A 16331-nucleotide genomic window follows, 5' to 3' on the forward strand; every position below is an offset into this window, starting at 1 on the left:
GAGCAATTATGGTCAGTGGTCAAAAGTAAAGTGAAACACAACAAGTTTCTCGAGAAGGAAACGTTGATGACCCGGATCAGTGAAGCTTCTAATAGCTTGAAGCTAAGTGATTTCAAAGGGGATCGTTAGGCATTCTCATAAATGCTTGGACAAGTGTCGTAATAGGTAAGCGCTCTAAAGAAGTTTTCATTCTACGGAAACATGTGCATTTGTGACAGAAAACAAAAAAAACTTATTGATTTTGAAACCACAGAAATTGGTGGGTGGATAGATCCTCGCAGACCAAGGTACATGAAGTATGATATGGATTGACAAGGGCATTAAACATGCGTAGAAACACTGATATCGATGCAATGTATGGGTTGGCGATTAATGCTAAGACCTTGCAGATAGAGATATCTGAAATGTACATTTTATTCAATATGTGAGAGGAGAGAGGAACGAGAGAAAGGACAGAGATGTGTTCAAGAAGAGGATATGGTTAAGAAAGCAGCCGCATTAGTAACGGGACGATTGGCCGCGCGATTTTTTGGAGGATTTGCTCATTTGCTTCAGATACTCTGACATGGGCACCACGTCAGGACCGTCAGGACCGTCAGGGCTTATGGTGGTAGATGAAGGGCCCATGTTGCAGTTGACCCAGAAAGAATTGCTGATGGCAGCAAGCGCCTCCTGAAGATGTGTTTCCATCACATAAAGCTCATCCATAGAGCGCGCCTTCTTCCAATATTGATAAAAAAAGTCTCGTTACATTGCTGCCAAGGTTACAGTATCATTGTCAGTCTCGCTGCTGATATCGCTGATGTCAAACACCTCATTCGAGACGTACTGTGTGTCAGGAGTATTCAACGTGCGTTCAATGATCGGTTTGCTGCTGCTGCTGCTGCTGCTATGGCCGTCGATGACCACTGGGGTTTCCTCCTTAATTAGCTGGTCAACGAATGCTGAGTATGACGCACGGGATTCAACGATGGTGGCCATTCTTGCGCGTTCTGCCTAAAACGCTGTGGATTCAATCGAAGTTTCCCATTGGTACAGCTCAGCAAGCAAAGTTTTCTTGGTTGGAGTATCGTTGATGTATTTTTCCAAAATAGCCTTGTATCTTCTTGTGCACGACTGTCGATTTGTGTGCGCAAAGTAAAGTCAAAACTTTTTAAATCAAGTGTTTCGATATTATTTAAGCTCCAAAGCGCATCACTGGGTATTCTTGGAGGTCGTTTACTATGTGTTATAGTCGACATGGTTGGCAAGAGAAAGGCTATGACTTGGATGCGTGCTGACGAAGACGTATTTTGGTCAGGAGTCACCTTTGATTCCTTTTTGATTTTTAAGGTTTATTTTGTATTCAAACGATGCTCCTTTTCATGGTGATTCTAATGGTATGCTTTTGGTGTGGTTGGATAACTCTAATAGACGTTATTAAAGAAAATGTAAACGAAAATAAAGGGAAAGGAAAATAATTAGCTTCACCGCATCGAGAATTGAATGAATGCAGGTCACAATTGGCCGACATCATTTTTCTTACCTGTTATTTTCTCCCCTCACAGGATACATTCAAGAAGACGATCTCTGGACGCATTGTTCACCCAATGCGCTAGCAAACTAAACAGAAAAGAACGCCAAAAGAATCAACATGAAAACGAATACTCAATTGATACATTATTTACTTTATCAATCAAAATCACCAGAATACTCTTTACAATTATATATTTTCCCTAATTACCTTATATTAACAAGTTATTTCAAAGTATCTATTGTTGTAAAGTAATAAACAAAAGGCTTTCTTCCCGCTAAAAATAATTTTGGGTACCGAACATATTGTTTTTGCACGTTCAAGTAATTGAAGTCAAGAACTAGTGTTATTGTTAATCTTATTGTTATTGTAAATTAATAGTCTTTTACAGTCTTCTATTAATTGGTTTCTGTTATCACTTCACTGCATAGCGAAACTAAACATAACATACAACTTAGCAACTGTCAGTGCATGGCTAAAAATTTGTGTTGCCGGACTTGTCCGGTAATTTACATTTCGTACATGAATTTTGTTCTTGCCTTCAGGTGAATTGATTTTTCGTACAACCTAAATTTTGTTCTCACCATTGGGCGAATTCACTTTCTGGAAAGATTGTACGATCTCCATTTTCTACTTTTTTTATCAACATGGCCTCCGATTGTTTATATAAGCGACTTAATCCAGCTCATATTAGCTTAAGTGGTTGGAATCCTAAATTCAAGCAAGCCAACTTCGATGGTGTCGAAATAGAAAAAACCAAAGACAAGATTATTGGAGAACGCGTAGTGGCCAACGCAAAATTAAAGCAAGGCAGGACTATTCTTGAAGAAGATCCCTTCATTAGACAACTCAATGACGCCAATCGAACCACACATTGTACTTATTGCTTTACTGAGTTCAAAAAAATCAAAAAGCTGTGTCGAAACAAGGATTGTAAGTGGGAAGTTTTGTATTGTTCATTGAATTGTCAGCAACAGCATTGGTTGACAGAACATAAATGGTTTTGTAGATTCCCCAATCTTGCAAATACTGACAAAAATGTCTTATTTGCACTTCAAGGATATATTGCTAGTCGTTCCAAAAGTGAATGTAGGATACAAAATATAAAAGAGTATCACCAATAGACTAAAGCAAGTATTTAGATACTTTACCTGGGCTTGTCTCTAACATTGATTCATATAAACCTGAAGATCTAGAAGAATATAGAAAAAAAATTGGAAATAGTGAGTTATCCAAAGTATTTCACTTGACAGAGGGTGTCATAGAGTCTATGGTAGTCATTATGGCTCAAATTCGGTGTAATACTTTTGCAGTTAAGCAATTTGTCATCTCAAAGACTTTGGAAATAGAAGAAAGAGAAACAATAACCCTTGGAAGAGCTATTTATTTAACTGCTAGTAAATTCAATCATTCATGTAATCCTAACGCCTTGGTCTTGTTTGGAACGAATAATGTTGGATCTCATTTAAAAGTTCATTTTATTGGAGATGAAGCCAAAAAGAATGCAGAGATTAATATTAGCTATGGACCAGTGTCCACCAGACACTCGAAGAAACAGCGCAAAAAAAAGCTGAAAGATGAATACTTTTTTGATTGCAATTGTAGCTCTTGTCAGCTGAGGTTAGAAAATACATGAAATAGTTATGCAATGAGTACAATTTAACATATGCCTATACAGTTATGATCCGATTACAAGTATATATAAATGTCAAAGATGCCGAAAAGGCAGGCTTTCTGATATAAAGAGTCAATGTGATTATTGCGATTTTGATCAAAATTATCTCATTATTCCAAAAGTAAGTCGAGCAAAAAGAAAATTGAGAGATATCTCATGCGATTGCAGATTGAAAGAGAAATAAAGACTCTTAAAGATAAGGCATACATGACCAAGGATTTGAAGATATATAAAGAAGCTCTGAATTATCTTCTCGAAATATACCATGAAAATACACTGCCAATCGGCCAATGGTGGGACGATGTAGGAGCAATGTATGTTAAAAATGGACAGCTATATGAAGCAAGTACGTGTGTAAAAAAATCAATTGAGATTGTACAAATTGTATTTGGAAATGTCAGCATAGAAGTAGCAGAGGAGTTATGTAAATTAACTGGCGTACTGTTAGAAAGGTAAGTGCTTTTATATTCATTCTTTTAGACATAACTAACTTTGTATCAAATAGCTATCAGACAGCTGAATGCTTTCAAACAGCAATGTCAGCTATATCAATATTTAAGATTTTAGGCTTAGATCAATCAAGACCGAGTGATTTTCAATATTTGGAGGATGCAGTATCCTTCACAAGATATTCTCAGACAAAAAGTTTTTAGGTTAAACTTTTATTTATTTACAAAATATAGATAAAATAATAATGATAATAAAAATTACAAAATGATTATAAGTCGTCTTCATCAGAGAAGACTTCTTCACCGCGCTTACGGCGTTCCATACGCTCCTTCTTCTTCTTACGAAGTTCCTTTGAAGTCAATTTCTTTTTCTTCTCGACAGCCTTGATAGTGTTACCTTGGGCATCAACCATATCTTCGGCTTCTTGTTCCTTAATGACAGTAGAACCGTTACCGCTAACCCAATTATGACCAGAGGGAGTTAAACGGCCGTTATCAACCTTCCAGACTTCGGTACACAAAGCTTCAGAGAATTCACGGTTGTGAGTAACAATGACGACACCGCCACCGTATTCTTTGATGGCCATGGCTAAAGCACCAAGAGATTCACGATCCAGATAGTTAGTAGGTTCATCAAGAACCAACATATGAGGTTTGTTCCACATGGCAGCACCAATGACAAGCTTGACCTTTTGACCACCAGAAAGACCACGGATACGGGAGTGAGTAGCAAATTCAGCTTCGAGACCAACTTCAGTCAAATGCTTTTCAATTTCCTTGGCAGTCAAAGGACGGTTAAGACCCATCTTGGCAGCTTCAGCAGAATCAACCTCAGCAATCTTCTTACCAAAACCCATATCTTCAAGCTTTTGACGAGAGATCCAGGTATTATCCACAGAGGAGCGGCCCACCCAAGAGACTTCATATTCATAAGATTGTTTGAGTTTACGACGACCAACGATTTCTTCAATCACACGCTTTTCACCATCAATAACAAAGACTTGCTCCATAACTTTCTTATTGGCTTCACCATTCATACGATCATTCTTGTCAAGCTCTTCACGGTCTTCACCAGTAGCATAGCGCCATTGGATGTATTCATTGGGAGTCTTGTCCAAATGTTGTTCAATATGGTGGAAAGCATGCTGAGCAACATAGGCAATACGTAAATTAGGGTGCTTCCAAACAGTTCCAATTTCGGATTCGATTTCGCCAGTCAATAACTTGATCAATGTAGACTTACCAGCACCGTTAGGGCCAATGACAGCTACACGGGAAGCAAGCGAGCATTGCATAGAGATATCGATTAGTTGCTTTCTATCCGAACCAGGATATTGGAAATCAACATTCTTCATCTTCAATATCGCACGTTCCTTAGTTTTGATACCTTCCAAGAAACCAGGTTCAGGGAAAGAAAACTTGATTTGGGATGCCTCCAAGGAATAGTAAGAAGCAGCACGAGGAACCTTTCTGACGAATTCGGACAAGTTACCCTTGTAACGTTTGAGCTTGTAGTTGGGCTCATAATGAATAATGTCGGAACAAACGTGATCCAAGAAACCAGAGTCATGAGACACAATGATGGAAGTAACAGTCTTCAAACCAAGAAGGTAATTCTCTAACCAGGCAACGTTAACAACATCCAAATGGTTAGTAGGTTCGTCCAACAAGAGAATGTCAGCATTCATCAACATAGCACGAGCAAGAGCAAGCTTCATCTTCCAACCACCGGAAAGTTCACCAATGGCCATTTTGGTAACCATTTGTTCAGAGAAGCCGTAATCAAGGAGAATCTTGCGAACTTGTTCAGGATCCTTAGTTTCAACACCTTCAGAAGCGAGGATGAAGTCAACCAAAGGGGTATCAGCTTCGGAACCATCGATGTCATGTTCAACATAGACTGTCTTCAGTTCAGAACGGGGAGGAAAGCCTTCAACTTGTTCATTGGCGATGGCACGCATAAGAGTGGACTTACCACAGCCATTAGCACCACAGAGGCCATAACGACGGCCACGCTTAAGACGGAGAGCAGTACGGTTCAACAAGATCTTGGCACCATAAGCAAGAGAGAACTCACAATTACAAAGATCTTCACCTTCCTCATCTTCTTCTTCCGGATCCTTGGGAGTTACAGCCTCTTCACATTTGTTTAAGGCAGAAATAGCAAGACCTTCGGCATCAGGAGTCGAGAGGAATGACTTGGCATAAGGAGCAAGTGATTCGATCCAAATATTCTTGAAAAAATTCTTGGAAACACACAATGTAAGAGCAACGTCGTTCAGAAAAGTGACTGTAGTGCCAAAGAAGGCATCCAAATTTTCAGGCAAAAGTTCCTTAATGGAGGATTCAACCTTGGCCTTTTTTTGTTCTTTAGTAAAAATTTCTACTCCAGGGTTACCAACACGTTGAAGAGTAGCAAGTGCCTTTTGGACGACACCGCGGCATTCAGGATCAGCAACAATATCTTGTACTTTTTCAAGAGCAGGTAAGAGAAGAGGCAAGAAAGGAGCAGCTACATCGGGATCATCAACAAGCTTAGACATATTGTCAATGATCAAAGCAGCCTTACGCTTGATGGGAGTAGCACGTTCATTCAAACCACGACCCAAGAGAGGAACCATGATGGACAAAGTAGCAGAGTCGACTTCCTGAACAAAGGTCGTAGCACCAAGCAAGTGAATTGTCTCTGGAACGTTTTCAGGATGGTTGATGCAACCAATAACAGCAGGAATGAAGCGTTCGATATCCTTATTTTCAATGAGACTACAGATGACAGACATTGTTTCAGTTGCCTTCTTTTTGACTTCCATCTTGGTGTCCCACATACAATCAGAAACAACAGGAACTACGTCGGGAATTGCAACAAAGAATTCCTTGGGATGTTGATTAGCAAGAAGTTCCAAGAGTTCAAGTGAGAGCATCTTTGTTTGCCATTTGCAAGAGTTACCAAGGCCTTCAAGAATGAAGGGAACCATCAAAGGACAAGCATGGGGATTGATCTTGTCTACAAAGTTTTTTGCTGTGGCAGCAGCGGCTTCCTTGACAGAAGCTTGCTTGTCAGCTTGAAGGTCTAAAAGACTAGGAATGAAACGAATCAAGAAAGGGTGAGCTTGCTCCTCAAGACTATCATTTATAAAAGTAGAAATGACAGCAATGGCCCCAGTACGAGCATTGGTATTCTTTTTAGAAACAATGACTTTCTCGATAATATCAATAACAAGTTTGAGGGAGAAAACACCAATGGATTTGACAGTGGCAAGAAGGTCATTTACAGCAGCCTCACGATCGACATCCGCAGCATTAACAATGTTGTCTAGAATATCGGTGACTTTCTTGGAATCAGCTTCGGAAGTTATATTGACCAAAGTAGACAACTTTTTGCTTTCAATTTCGCTCTGAGTATTATTATTTGCAGTAGTAACGGGCATTGCGTAGAGAATGGATGAGCTACTTTTAAAAAGAAAGTTGAAAATGTAAAAAATTCAAGAAACCTGCACTCTTTTATAGCTTTTTTTATATATCTTACTTAGTTATTCTGAACCAACCGTTTTTCAACGGGCATTCAATTGCGTTTAACAAATCGAATGCAAATATCGAAAACAGAAACAGTGCTGCGCGATATATTTCATTACTATTCATCTGAAACCGTATGTTTTTCTTTTTTTGTTTAATACATTTATCATTTTATTGATTCATTATTTTTTGTTAGGTTTGTGCACTTGAAATCAAAAACTTCTCGATTCAGTTCCCGTCCTGATTATTCATGCTGATGCTCCTTCAATGAACTACTCACATCTTTTTCTACAAGCACTTTTTAGATTTGATGACAGACAATGTTTATTATATTGCTTACCTAATCCCCACACATGAGTCTTTAATTCGAGGTGTTCCATGTTAAGAGTGTCCTATTGTTGGATACAATAAGCTATCATAATGTTACTTTTTATAATGTAAAACATACATATAACTTTCGCAAATCTACTTTCAAATCAGCCAGCTGTTGCTTAGTAGCTGATATTTCCTTTAGTTTTGCAACATCTCTGTCTATCATTTCAATTCGGCGTGCATAATTCTTAACCTGTATAGAATTACTTAGAGAATACACATTTACTACAGCATAAATACTAGTACCTTTTCTGTAGATACTTGAAGTTCATTCAATGATGTCAAAAGAGCTGAAGCTGCGCTGTTGTATTCATCCAATAAATAATAATAACCAGCAGAGCCTGCAGTGGTTACTCCTAAAAGAAATCCAATGATACTAAAATAAAAAAAATTGACAGGTTGAATAATTTGCCGTAAAAATATTTCTTTTTTTATTTTGCTTACCTTCCACGAACAGGGCTTACTTTGGGAGTGGTTGAGCTTGTTGAATAAAAGCGTGCCTTGGAAACGTTGGCGGCAGGATAGGTTGCTAAGCGAAGAAGAGAGCTCATCTGAATGAGGAAGGATGGAAATAGATCAGTAAATTGCTCATAATCTTTTTACTTTGGCTTGTTACTTTTTTTTTGTTTACGATTGTAGAATAGTTTCTTCTTTTGGATTCAAAGGAAAAAAAAAGAGAGCCCAGGGGGTGAGTTTAACTTTCCGCGACACTTTGTAAATTGTGACTTTGATAAGCTTTCAATGAACGCATAGTTCAAGGACAAAGAAACAAATTTATGTCATAGAAATCATTCTGGACTAAGAGTTTTTTTTTTTTTTTTTATGTGAGGATTTTATTCTGTTACCACTTTCGGACGGACACTTTTAAGTATTTTTAATAAAAGGGCTTACAACTATTGTAACGTTGTTGAATTTATTCTTTTAAGACTTAAAGAAATTCGAGTTGTAATTGATATAAGAATTGACTTTTATTTGAGTTTGATTTGGTTTAATTCGCTTAAAGTAGATCAACCTTGTTTTGATACGTAAAACGATTTGTTTAAAGTAAAAAAAAATAAACTAAAAAAGGATACAATGAAGATAATGGTCTCTAATAGACTTGAATTTAATATTATAATAAACTATAAAGTGCTTTTTTTATAAGGGTAGATGATAGATTTATTCAAAAGTAAATAGAATTGATTGATAAGTTCAGAAGCAAATTTAAAATAAGCTCAAAGTAAAGTCTTTAAATCAGGAAGAATAAGTCCTTAGTATTTATATTATTCGGTAAATTAATATTTGATTAGATTTGATAGGTGATATCAACTTTTCGATTGTTAGAAAAGATCGTACCAAAGATAGTTCCTTTTGTTCGTTCAAAGAATTGGTTTTTGTGTTACAGACTCTGCCATTACGAGAAAGTACGACTTCGGACTTTGACAAACGATTAACCCAAGTGTCTTCTTTTTTCATTTTGTGATACGAATACAGCATATTTTCTGCTTCTTGTTTATTGAATTATTCCATTTGAAGTATTGTATCAATAATGTATGTTTTTGTAGATTATATACGGTTGAGCTTCTTTGAATAGATATTTTTGCAAGGTTATCAGGGACAGTTAAGATTTGCAAGTATTGTTTCAACTGTCCTATTTTTTTCTTGTTCTATTTTGTGATTAAATGTTATCAGGTTATTTTTGTTTTATGGCTTGTAGTTGGTAAACTACAAAAATTGAGAGTCTTACGAATGTTGGTTATTGTTTATAAACATTGTTTTTCTTTTATTTTATTTTTTTAAAAGAAAAAAAAAAAAAAAAAAAAAAACTGTATACTCAATTTGAATGTCTGTAAAATAAACTGTAAACAGAAAAAGCAGAAAGCAAACAGAGCAAGAAACTATCACTTCCTTTATATAAAATAAAAATGTTAGGAACTTTATATGGTAATTACAAAGTGACAAGTAAAAATAAACAAAGTCCAAGTGAACACAGCTTCGTTTTTGGATAGCAAGATTTTTGTGCTATATTTCTGTTATTTTTTTTGATTTCGACATAAAAACAGACCCGGTATCGATTGTTCTTGTTATATACATTATTGGCTTTTTAAGTACATGTGTGCTTAAAACTTACTGCTCGATTTACAGATTGATTCAAGAAAATATCAGCAAAAAGCATATTACAATAATATCGATTCCCTTTCTTTTCCTTCAAATAGTAAAAAAGGTAAAAGAGAAAAGTATTGTTATTAAATGAAAACAATTTTTTCAATTTAATGAGGGAATAGTAATCATAGAATACAGCTCTGTAATTTTTATAGTATCCCACACACATATGATTATTGTTTATACAATATTTTATTTTTATGCATAAGCGAGCATAACACGATGACATTTTATAAATTCTGTTTCTATGGTTGTCCATAATCAAAACCACTGCCATGTTGCTGATTCACGGAATCCAATAATTGCTGTGGCTGAGTAATTAAATGTTCATTGCTTTGTTGCTGTTGCTGTTGTTGTTCAACCATACCAGCTGGAGGAAATGATAACACATTATTTGAAGGGGTATAAGGCTTGTTAACGGGTGACGAAGACTGCTGTTGTTGTAGCACTGTAAAGCTCTGTCCGGTTATTGAGGGATGAGGAGAGTTTGGAAGGGACTGGCTTTGAATGGCAGCAGGTGAATGTTGCTGAATTTGACTGTTTAGGTAGTCAACTTGAACATGCCCTGGCATAGTGTTTCCAAATGGTGTAGTATTAGATGATGCTGCACCAGAAAATTGTATGCTACTGTTGGGTGTAGAAAGCATAGGTGTTGTGGCTATCTCGTGGGATTTCTCATGCTTTTTCAATGACCTTGCATGATAATATGCTTTTCCACAATTCTTAACAGAACAAGTATAGGGTCGAACATTGGAATGTGTTTTCACATGAGTTGTCAAAGAATCTGGACGAGAAAATCTTTTGCCGCAGCCTTCTTCCGTACAAATAAATGGCCTTTCACCCGTATGTGTACGAAGATGATTGTACATTTTGTGTCTCTTTGTAAAGGGTTTTTCATTTCTAGAGCAGTTTTCCCATTCACAAGAATAGCAAGGCTAAAGAACAGATGTTATTGTTAGCCATCTGTGAGACGGACACATGTACTCAAAATAGCTATTTACCTTTCCACTTTTCACATGCTCTCCATTGATGTGTGCAATCAGCTTTTGCAAGCCATCAAAAAATAAGCCACAATCCCTCCATTTGCACTGCATTTTTTGGTTTTTTGATTGCTCTTCTGAGATTTCAGACTCTTCATCCTCCTCTTCCTCTTCGTCTACTGTAGATTTATCCTCTTCTGTTTGCGCTGCAGGAGCTTTTGATTCTTGATTGCCAGGAGACGCGTTTGAACTAACAACAGCTATCTCATCCACGCTTTCTGGCTTTATGCTGACTTTTTCATTTTGGGATTCTCTGTTCTGTAGCTTTTCAGTCTCCAATTCAATCAAGCGCGAAATCAGCTGAGCTCTTGATAATCCATCATATTTTTTGGCGCTAATACCTGTTGATGAGGGCTGAATGATACCTAACTCTTGAGGTGTGGGTGGAGGTGGGATATTGATCGTGCCAAGTGATTTCTTTTGTTTATCAATGAATGCCTGCCTTTCTTCACTTCGAGTGAATGGCTGAACTTGGTATTGCTGTCCTTGCTGAGTCACGACAACAGCAGATCTTGGTGAGGATGATAAGACGGGTAAGTTTTTGGTGTCAATATTGAGAATGGGAGGATTTCCATTAGAAACGGTATGTCTTCTTGATTTCTTGCGTTCAATATAGGCATGTGAACCAGCAGCTGCTCTTTTATTGTTATTGACGGTTTCAAATATAGGATCGCTCTGACATTGCATTTGTTGCTGATGATGTTGCTGATGAACAACGGCATTATGCAGTGAAACGTTCGTACCCTTTATCTGATGCATAGAATTTACAACAGATGGGCTTGGTGTGGATGGACTTAAAATTGACATCTGAGACAGAACAACATGAGGTGTTTCCTGAGAGGGAACTGCTGGTTGTTGTAAATTTTCATTGTTCATGACCATTATTTGATGTTGGACATTCAATTGCTGTTGCTGCTGCTGCTGTTGTTGTTGTTGTTGTTGTTGTTGCTGCTGCTGCTGTTGTTGTTGTTGTTGTTGTTGTTGTTGTTGCTGTTGAGTCTGTATTAGATGCTCAGTAGGTGATACTTGCTGCTGCTGTTGTTGCAGCATAGCATACTGTTGTGCCATCTGTTGTGCCATTACTTGTTGAGCAGCTGCAGCAACGCGCTCCTGTTCTTCTTCTATCGCACGTTGGTTTTGAGTTACAACCGTATGCTGATGACTTATTGTACGTTGAGATGGAACAATTGGGTGATGCTCAAGACCTGGCTGAGTATTCATCATTTCATGCATTAAATGAGGTTGCTGAGGTTGCTGCATCTGCGATGGGTCTTGAGTTTGTAATTGAGCTTGTGAGTGAACTTCAGGTTGAATCTGCGTTTGTGCTTGCATCTGTGCTTGTGCTTGTGCTTGTGCTTGTGCTTGTGCTTGAGCTTCTGCCTGGGCTTGAGCATGAGCTTGCTGCTGTAATTGCTGTTGCATTTGATGGTTATGCTCAGGGTAGACAAAAGTGGCTGGCTGACTCAAATTGATATTTGTTGGTGAAGTTATACCAAACATGTTACTGTGCTGCAGAATCAGCCTATTATTATCAATGAGCCCATTAACAGACTCAGTTGACAAGGTATTGTTAGAAACAGACTGCTGCTGCGAAGACATTTGGTTTGGGTCAGTCTAGCAATACGCAACGAAAATTAGAGATAATTGAGTCTCAGTATAAATATACACACTTACATTTGAGATGACGTTAGAATGAATCAGATGGTTGGGAGAGTTATTTATCGGAAGGTTGGCTTGAGCAGTGTTGATCATGTTATTGTTTTCCAAGTTTTGAGGAGTAACAGATGTGGTAGGATTAGTTAAGGTCATTTGGTTCATCTCAGCAGTTTGCTGTGAAAGGACAGTACAGACAGACATAATGTCAGAATTGTTGGTCGTATAAGATTGCGGTAAGGGTGTAGAAGTAGCACTGCTGCTATTGCTGCTATTTACTTTATTACTTTCAGGCATCACTAAGTGTTGCTGCTGGTCTTGCTGTTCAAACATTGGTTGCCCCTGGTTTGCAGTAGTAGCTTGAGAACCAGAGTCTAGTCCTTTCATTTCATTAAAAGGATTTTGATAATAATTGCAATCTATTGAAGTTAATGATTGATTATTTAAATCGATATTCATAGGTTGTTCCTGAGGTTGTTGATGCAAATTCATTATTAAATGATCCCCGAAGGGAAATTGTTTTACTTTTTCAGTTATATTGACTACTTTATAATATTTTCTTTCTCTTTTTACGTTAAAAGAAAAAGAGACTTCCTTTTTTATATCAATTCGTTTTATACAAAAAGGGAAAAAAGGTGACTGAAAATAAAAGGAGCAAGAAAAAAAGTAAGGAGAAGAAGAGAAAAAAAGTAGACAAATGCTTGGATTTCCATGCTTCATCTATTTAGAACGGAGTTGGCATGGCTCGTTACACTTGATATCACTTTATGTATTATTGTTCTTTGCTTTATACTCTATTCATTTCCTTTTATTTTTGCCAGTTGTTAAGATTCAATTGGTTTTGAAATCAATTAGACTTGGTAATCTTCATATAGGCTCATGAGCATTTTGATTCTTTGTTTATTACAACCATCAAACCTGTACTTTATTGGAGCAATTTCTTTTGTCTGAAATAAAAACTTTTTTTAATTATACAGCAAAAGCTCACGCCATAGGATGAACTTTCGTGTTACTTGTGACGTAAATATCGGAAGATCAACTGTAAATGTGACCGATAATCCTTTATGTATCACTGTGCCCCTTTCACCTTGTTTATCTTTGCAGTTGGGAAATTTCAATAGTGCTTGTGAATTTATTTTGTCTCCAGGATTATTCTCATCTTTTTAATACATTTTTCTATTCTAGTTTGATGTCATGGGTTTTTCTTTTCTTTTATTTAGCTTATTCATCATAGATTTACAAACGTTAGGTTTTATATGGCTTCTCTTGATATATGACATGCTAAAAATAAGCGTAAATTTGTATGAGGTTCACCTTCACCAAGGATCACGACATGTATTATCTGTTATTTTATTACTGACAGGAGATTTTATGCACATTCAATTTGGAAAAAAGCTTTGATCGTACAAACATTTCTTTTTGCTTATTTTTGCACTGTACAACCACGCCTTCAATCACATTTTGATTGATTTGCTAAATTGGTATACTTTCTGTCTGTTCTTTTTGAGTGATATTGTGTTCTCAAAACCATATGTCGTACGGTTTATGCTTTTGCTGCTTTGTTTATTAAAAATGGATTCAATTAGGAGCACTTTGAGCTTACTATTGGATTGCACGCGAAATGTAGAAAAAGCAAGATGACGAAGAAAAGATTGCCAATATTGAGAGATACAAACGAATCCTTCTTAAATAAACACTTGTAATATGAACATAATGAAATGCCTATTCCAGATGTATTTAAGCATAAAAAGAATGTTTATACATGTTGGACGTTTGCTATTATCATAACATAACTAAAAATCACAAATTTTAGGATATCACCATATTGATGTACTAAAATACGTCAAATGTTTAAGATTGTTAAATAAACATATCTGTATCCCTTGTATTCAAGATAAACTATCTATGAAAACAAGTTATAGTCTGCAGCAGCAAGAAAAGCCTTTTTCTTCATGTTTTTTTTATAGCCGAAATGAAATAGAGAGAAGAAGAAAAAAGTACACAATGATACTATTTATATGTTATTACTAGGTAGGTGGTGCTTTATGGTATTAATCTACAGATTTCTTGGGCTGTGTTGTGTCATCTTGATTCCCTTTATGTTCACTGACTTGTAATTTAGAAAAGCTTGATTCTTCTTGAAACTTACTTGCATCAGCAAGATCATCGTCTGAATCAGAATCCTCATCATCTCCAATTACATATGGCACTGAACCCAAAATAGGCTTGTCGCTTTGTTTAATTGAGGATGCAGCATTCAATCCAACGTCTAACATATCAGACATAAGCATTTTTCTTTGTTATTTTTCAAATCTATTTGTACCTTCATAGTCTGAATCGCCTAATTCCAAAGGTGATTTTGGTGCAATCACTACAGTAGGGCCTCCTTGTTTTCTAGGTGGCATTTGAGGCGGTTGAGGTTCACTAGTTTCTACTGATGTTTGTTGTCTTCTTCTTCTTCTTGCTTCTATTATTGCAATAAGTATAAATAATTCTTTCTTGGTGTTGTCAATACATACCCAATTTTTCCTCTTCGGCAAGTTGTCTTGCAAAATCCTCATCTGCTTTAAGCTGTGCGTCTGATGTTGACGTATGGGTCGTAGTTTTAGTCATATTAGGATTTTCTGGTGGTGGATTGACGTGGATAATGTCATCGCCTAATGAACAATAAGTTTATGAGCCTATTTTTCTCTAATACTAACGCTTTTCATCATCATGAGACTTCAACATATTACTGGTTTTTGCGTAAACATCATAATCCGATAAATGAAGCGCGGATATATCTCCAACCAAAAGATCGTCTCCATCATCACTTGATAGACCTCTAATAACACATGTTTATTAACCTTTTCTTTAATCTTAATTAATACTTACTTGTAATGAGCATTTGTAGCGGGTATTGATGAACTCCCAACAGAATTATTTGAACCAAAATTATTGTTATTTCTGGATGCTTTCAATTGATTATAAAAGTCGAGCATCTTTCTTTTAGCAGCTAAAAAATGATGAATACATAAATATCCACGCCGTATTTATCTTTATGCTTACCATTTCCTGCTTCCTTTACTTTTTCTTTTATAATAGGTAATTCCTCTATGATCAAATGATAACAAAATAGGAATGAGTCATGCATTATTCGCTAAATAGAATACGACTTACCTTGAAAGTTAAAAATAGAGTCGTCTTCAGTTTGCTCTTTTCTTTGTTGTTGATGTCCTATCAAACTGTTGGTTTACTTTTAAAATATCTTTCTCTTTCTTACGTTTATCTCTAGCCCTCCTTTCATCCTCCATGGCTATTTTTTTTGCATATTCTTCATCCCTACGAAGTTGGTCTTCTATACTTGATGAATTTATTTGTTGCTGGTTCCAGTAAGTTCCATTTTCTGTTGTCTGTGGACGAGGTGGCATAGGTGGTGGCGTAGGTTGGTATTGAGGATCGGTCATACCTAATAATAAGTCAAAAGAACTTTCAACGTCATCATTTTGGGTTTGAAGTATAGCTTCAATCACTTCAATGTCAACATCAGGAAAGGCTTCTTTTAGAATGCGAACATTATTTGGCAGCTTTTCATTTTCATCTTGTCTTTCAGCAGATTGAGATAAAGACACTTCTTCTTCTGTAGGAGCTTTTTCTTGACTCGTCTTTAATTCTTGCTGATTATCAAAAGCATTTGGTTTTTGCTCAGTGGGTGATTGATTAAGTTCTGACATTTATACTTTAAAAAGTAGGCTCTGTATTGAAACAAAAAGAGAGAGAGAGAGAGGGAAAAAAAAAAAGAAAAAAAAAAAAGGAAATCATGCTTTTGTGAAAAAGCTTATTACGATGTTTAAACTCCTTTTCCCATACAATTCACAGACATAAACTTCCATTCTTCATGCTGTGTACTAATGTCTGCGCAGATGGAAAGGTATTAGATGAATCGACGAGTGATAGATGAAGTTTTCCATTTATAGAGGGAAAAACCAATAGCG

General features: G+C 36.5%; 5 protein-coding genes across 5 annotated transcripts; 1 reads left to right on the forward strand and 4 right to left on the reverse strand.

Moving 5' to 3' along the window:
• Positions 1-2160: 2160 nt before the first annotated feature.
• RO3G_06470 (uncharacterized protein) lies at positions 2161-3708 on the forward strand (the record flags this gene model as incomplete). Its single annotated transcript, XM_067661060.1, has 6 exons — positions 2161-2602; positions 2656-3133; positions 3192-3309; positions 3357-3502; positions 3637-3640; positions 3694-3708. 6 exons carry the CDS (start codon positions 2161-2163, stop codon positions 3706-3708), a joined length of 1203 nt encoding a protein of 400 aa, XP_067517161.1.
• Positions 3709-3906: 198 nt separating this feature from the next.
• RO3G_06471 (uncharacterized protein) lies at positions 3907-7065 on the reverse strand (the record flags this gene model as incomplete). Its single annotated transcript, XM_067661061.1, has 1 exon — positions 3907-7065. One exon carries the CDS (start codon positions 7063-7065, stop codon positions 3907-3909), a length of 3159 nt encoding a protein of 1052 aa, XP_067517162.1.
• A 682-nt stretch (positions 7066-7747) lies between these two features.
• Positions 7748-8073, reverse strand: RO3G_06472 (uncharacterized protein; the record flags this gene model as incomplete). The annotated part of the gene is made up of 2 exons (XM_067661062.1): positions 7748-7898; positions 7967-8073. The coding sequence occupies 2 exons, from the start codon at positions 8071-8073 to the stop codon at positions 7748-7750; spliced, it is 258 nt and encodes an 85-aa protein (XP_067517163.1).
• Positions 8074-9909: 1836 nt separating this feature from the next.
• On the reverse strand, positions 9910-12744 carry RO3G_06473 (uncharacterized protein; the record flags this gene model as incomplete). Its single annotated transcript, XM_067661063.1, has 3 exons — positions 9910-10599; positions 10666-12318; positions 12379-12744. The coding sequence occupies 3 exons, from the start codon at positions 12742-12744 to the stop codon at positions 9910-9912; spliced, it is 2709 nt and encodes a 902-aa protein (XP_067517164.1).
• A 1664-nt stretch (positions 12745-14408) lies between these two features.
• RO3G_06474 (uncharacterized protein) lies at positions 14409-16070 on the reverse strand (the record flags this gene model as incomplete). The annotated part of the gene is made up of 8 exons (XM_067661064.1): positions 14409-14626; positions 14681-14824; positions 14877-15014; positions 15093-15181; positions 15232-15352; positions 15406-15450; positions 15517-15573; positions 15620-16070. The coding sequence occupies 8 exons, from the start codon at positions 16068-16070 to the stop codon at positions 14409-14411; spliced, it is 1263 nt and encodes a 420-aa protein (XP_067517165.1).
• Positions 16071-16331: the final 261 nt, after the last annotated feature.

The sequence above is a fragment of the Rhizopus delemar genome, genomic scaffold (assembly GCF_000149305.1).
Source record: "Rhizopus delemar RA 99-880 supercont3.4 genomic scaffold, whole genome shotgun sequence".
Lineage (NCBI taxonomy): Eukaryota > Fungi > Mucoromycota > Mucoromycetes > Mucorales > Rhizopodaceae > Rhizopus > Rhizopus delemar.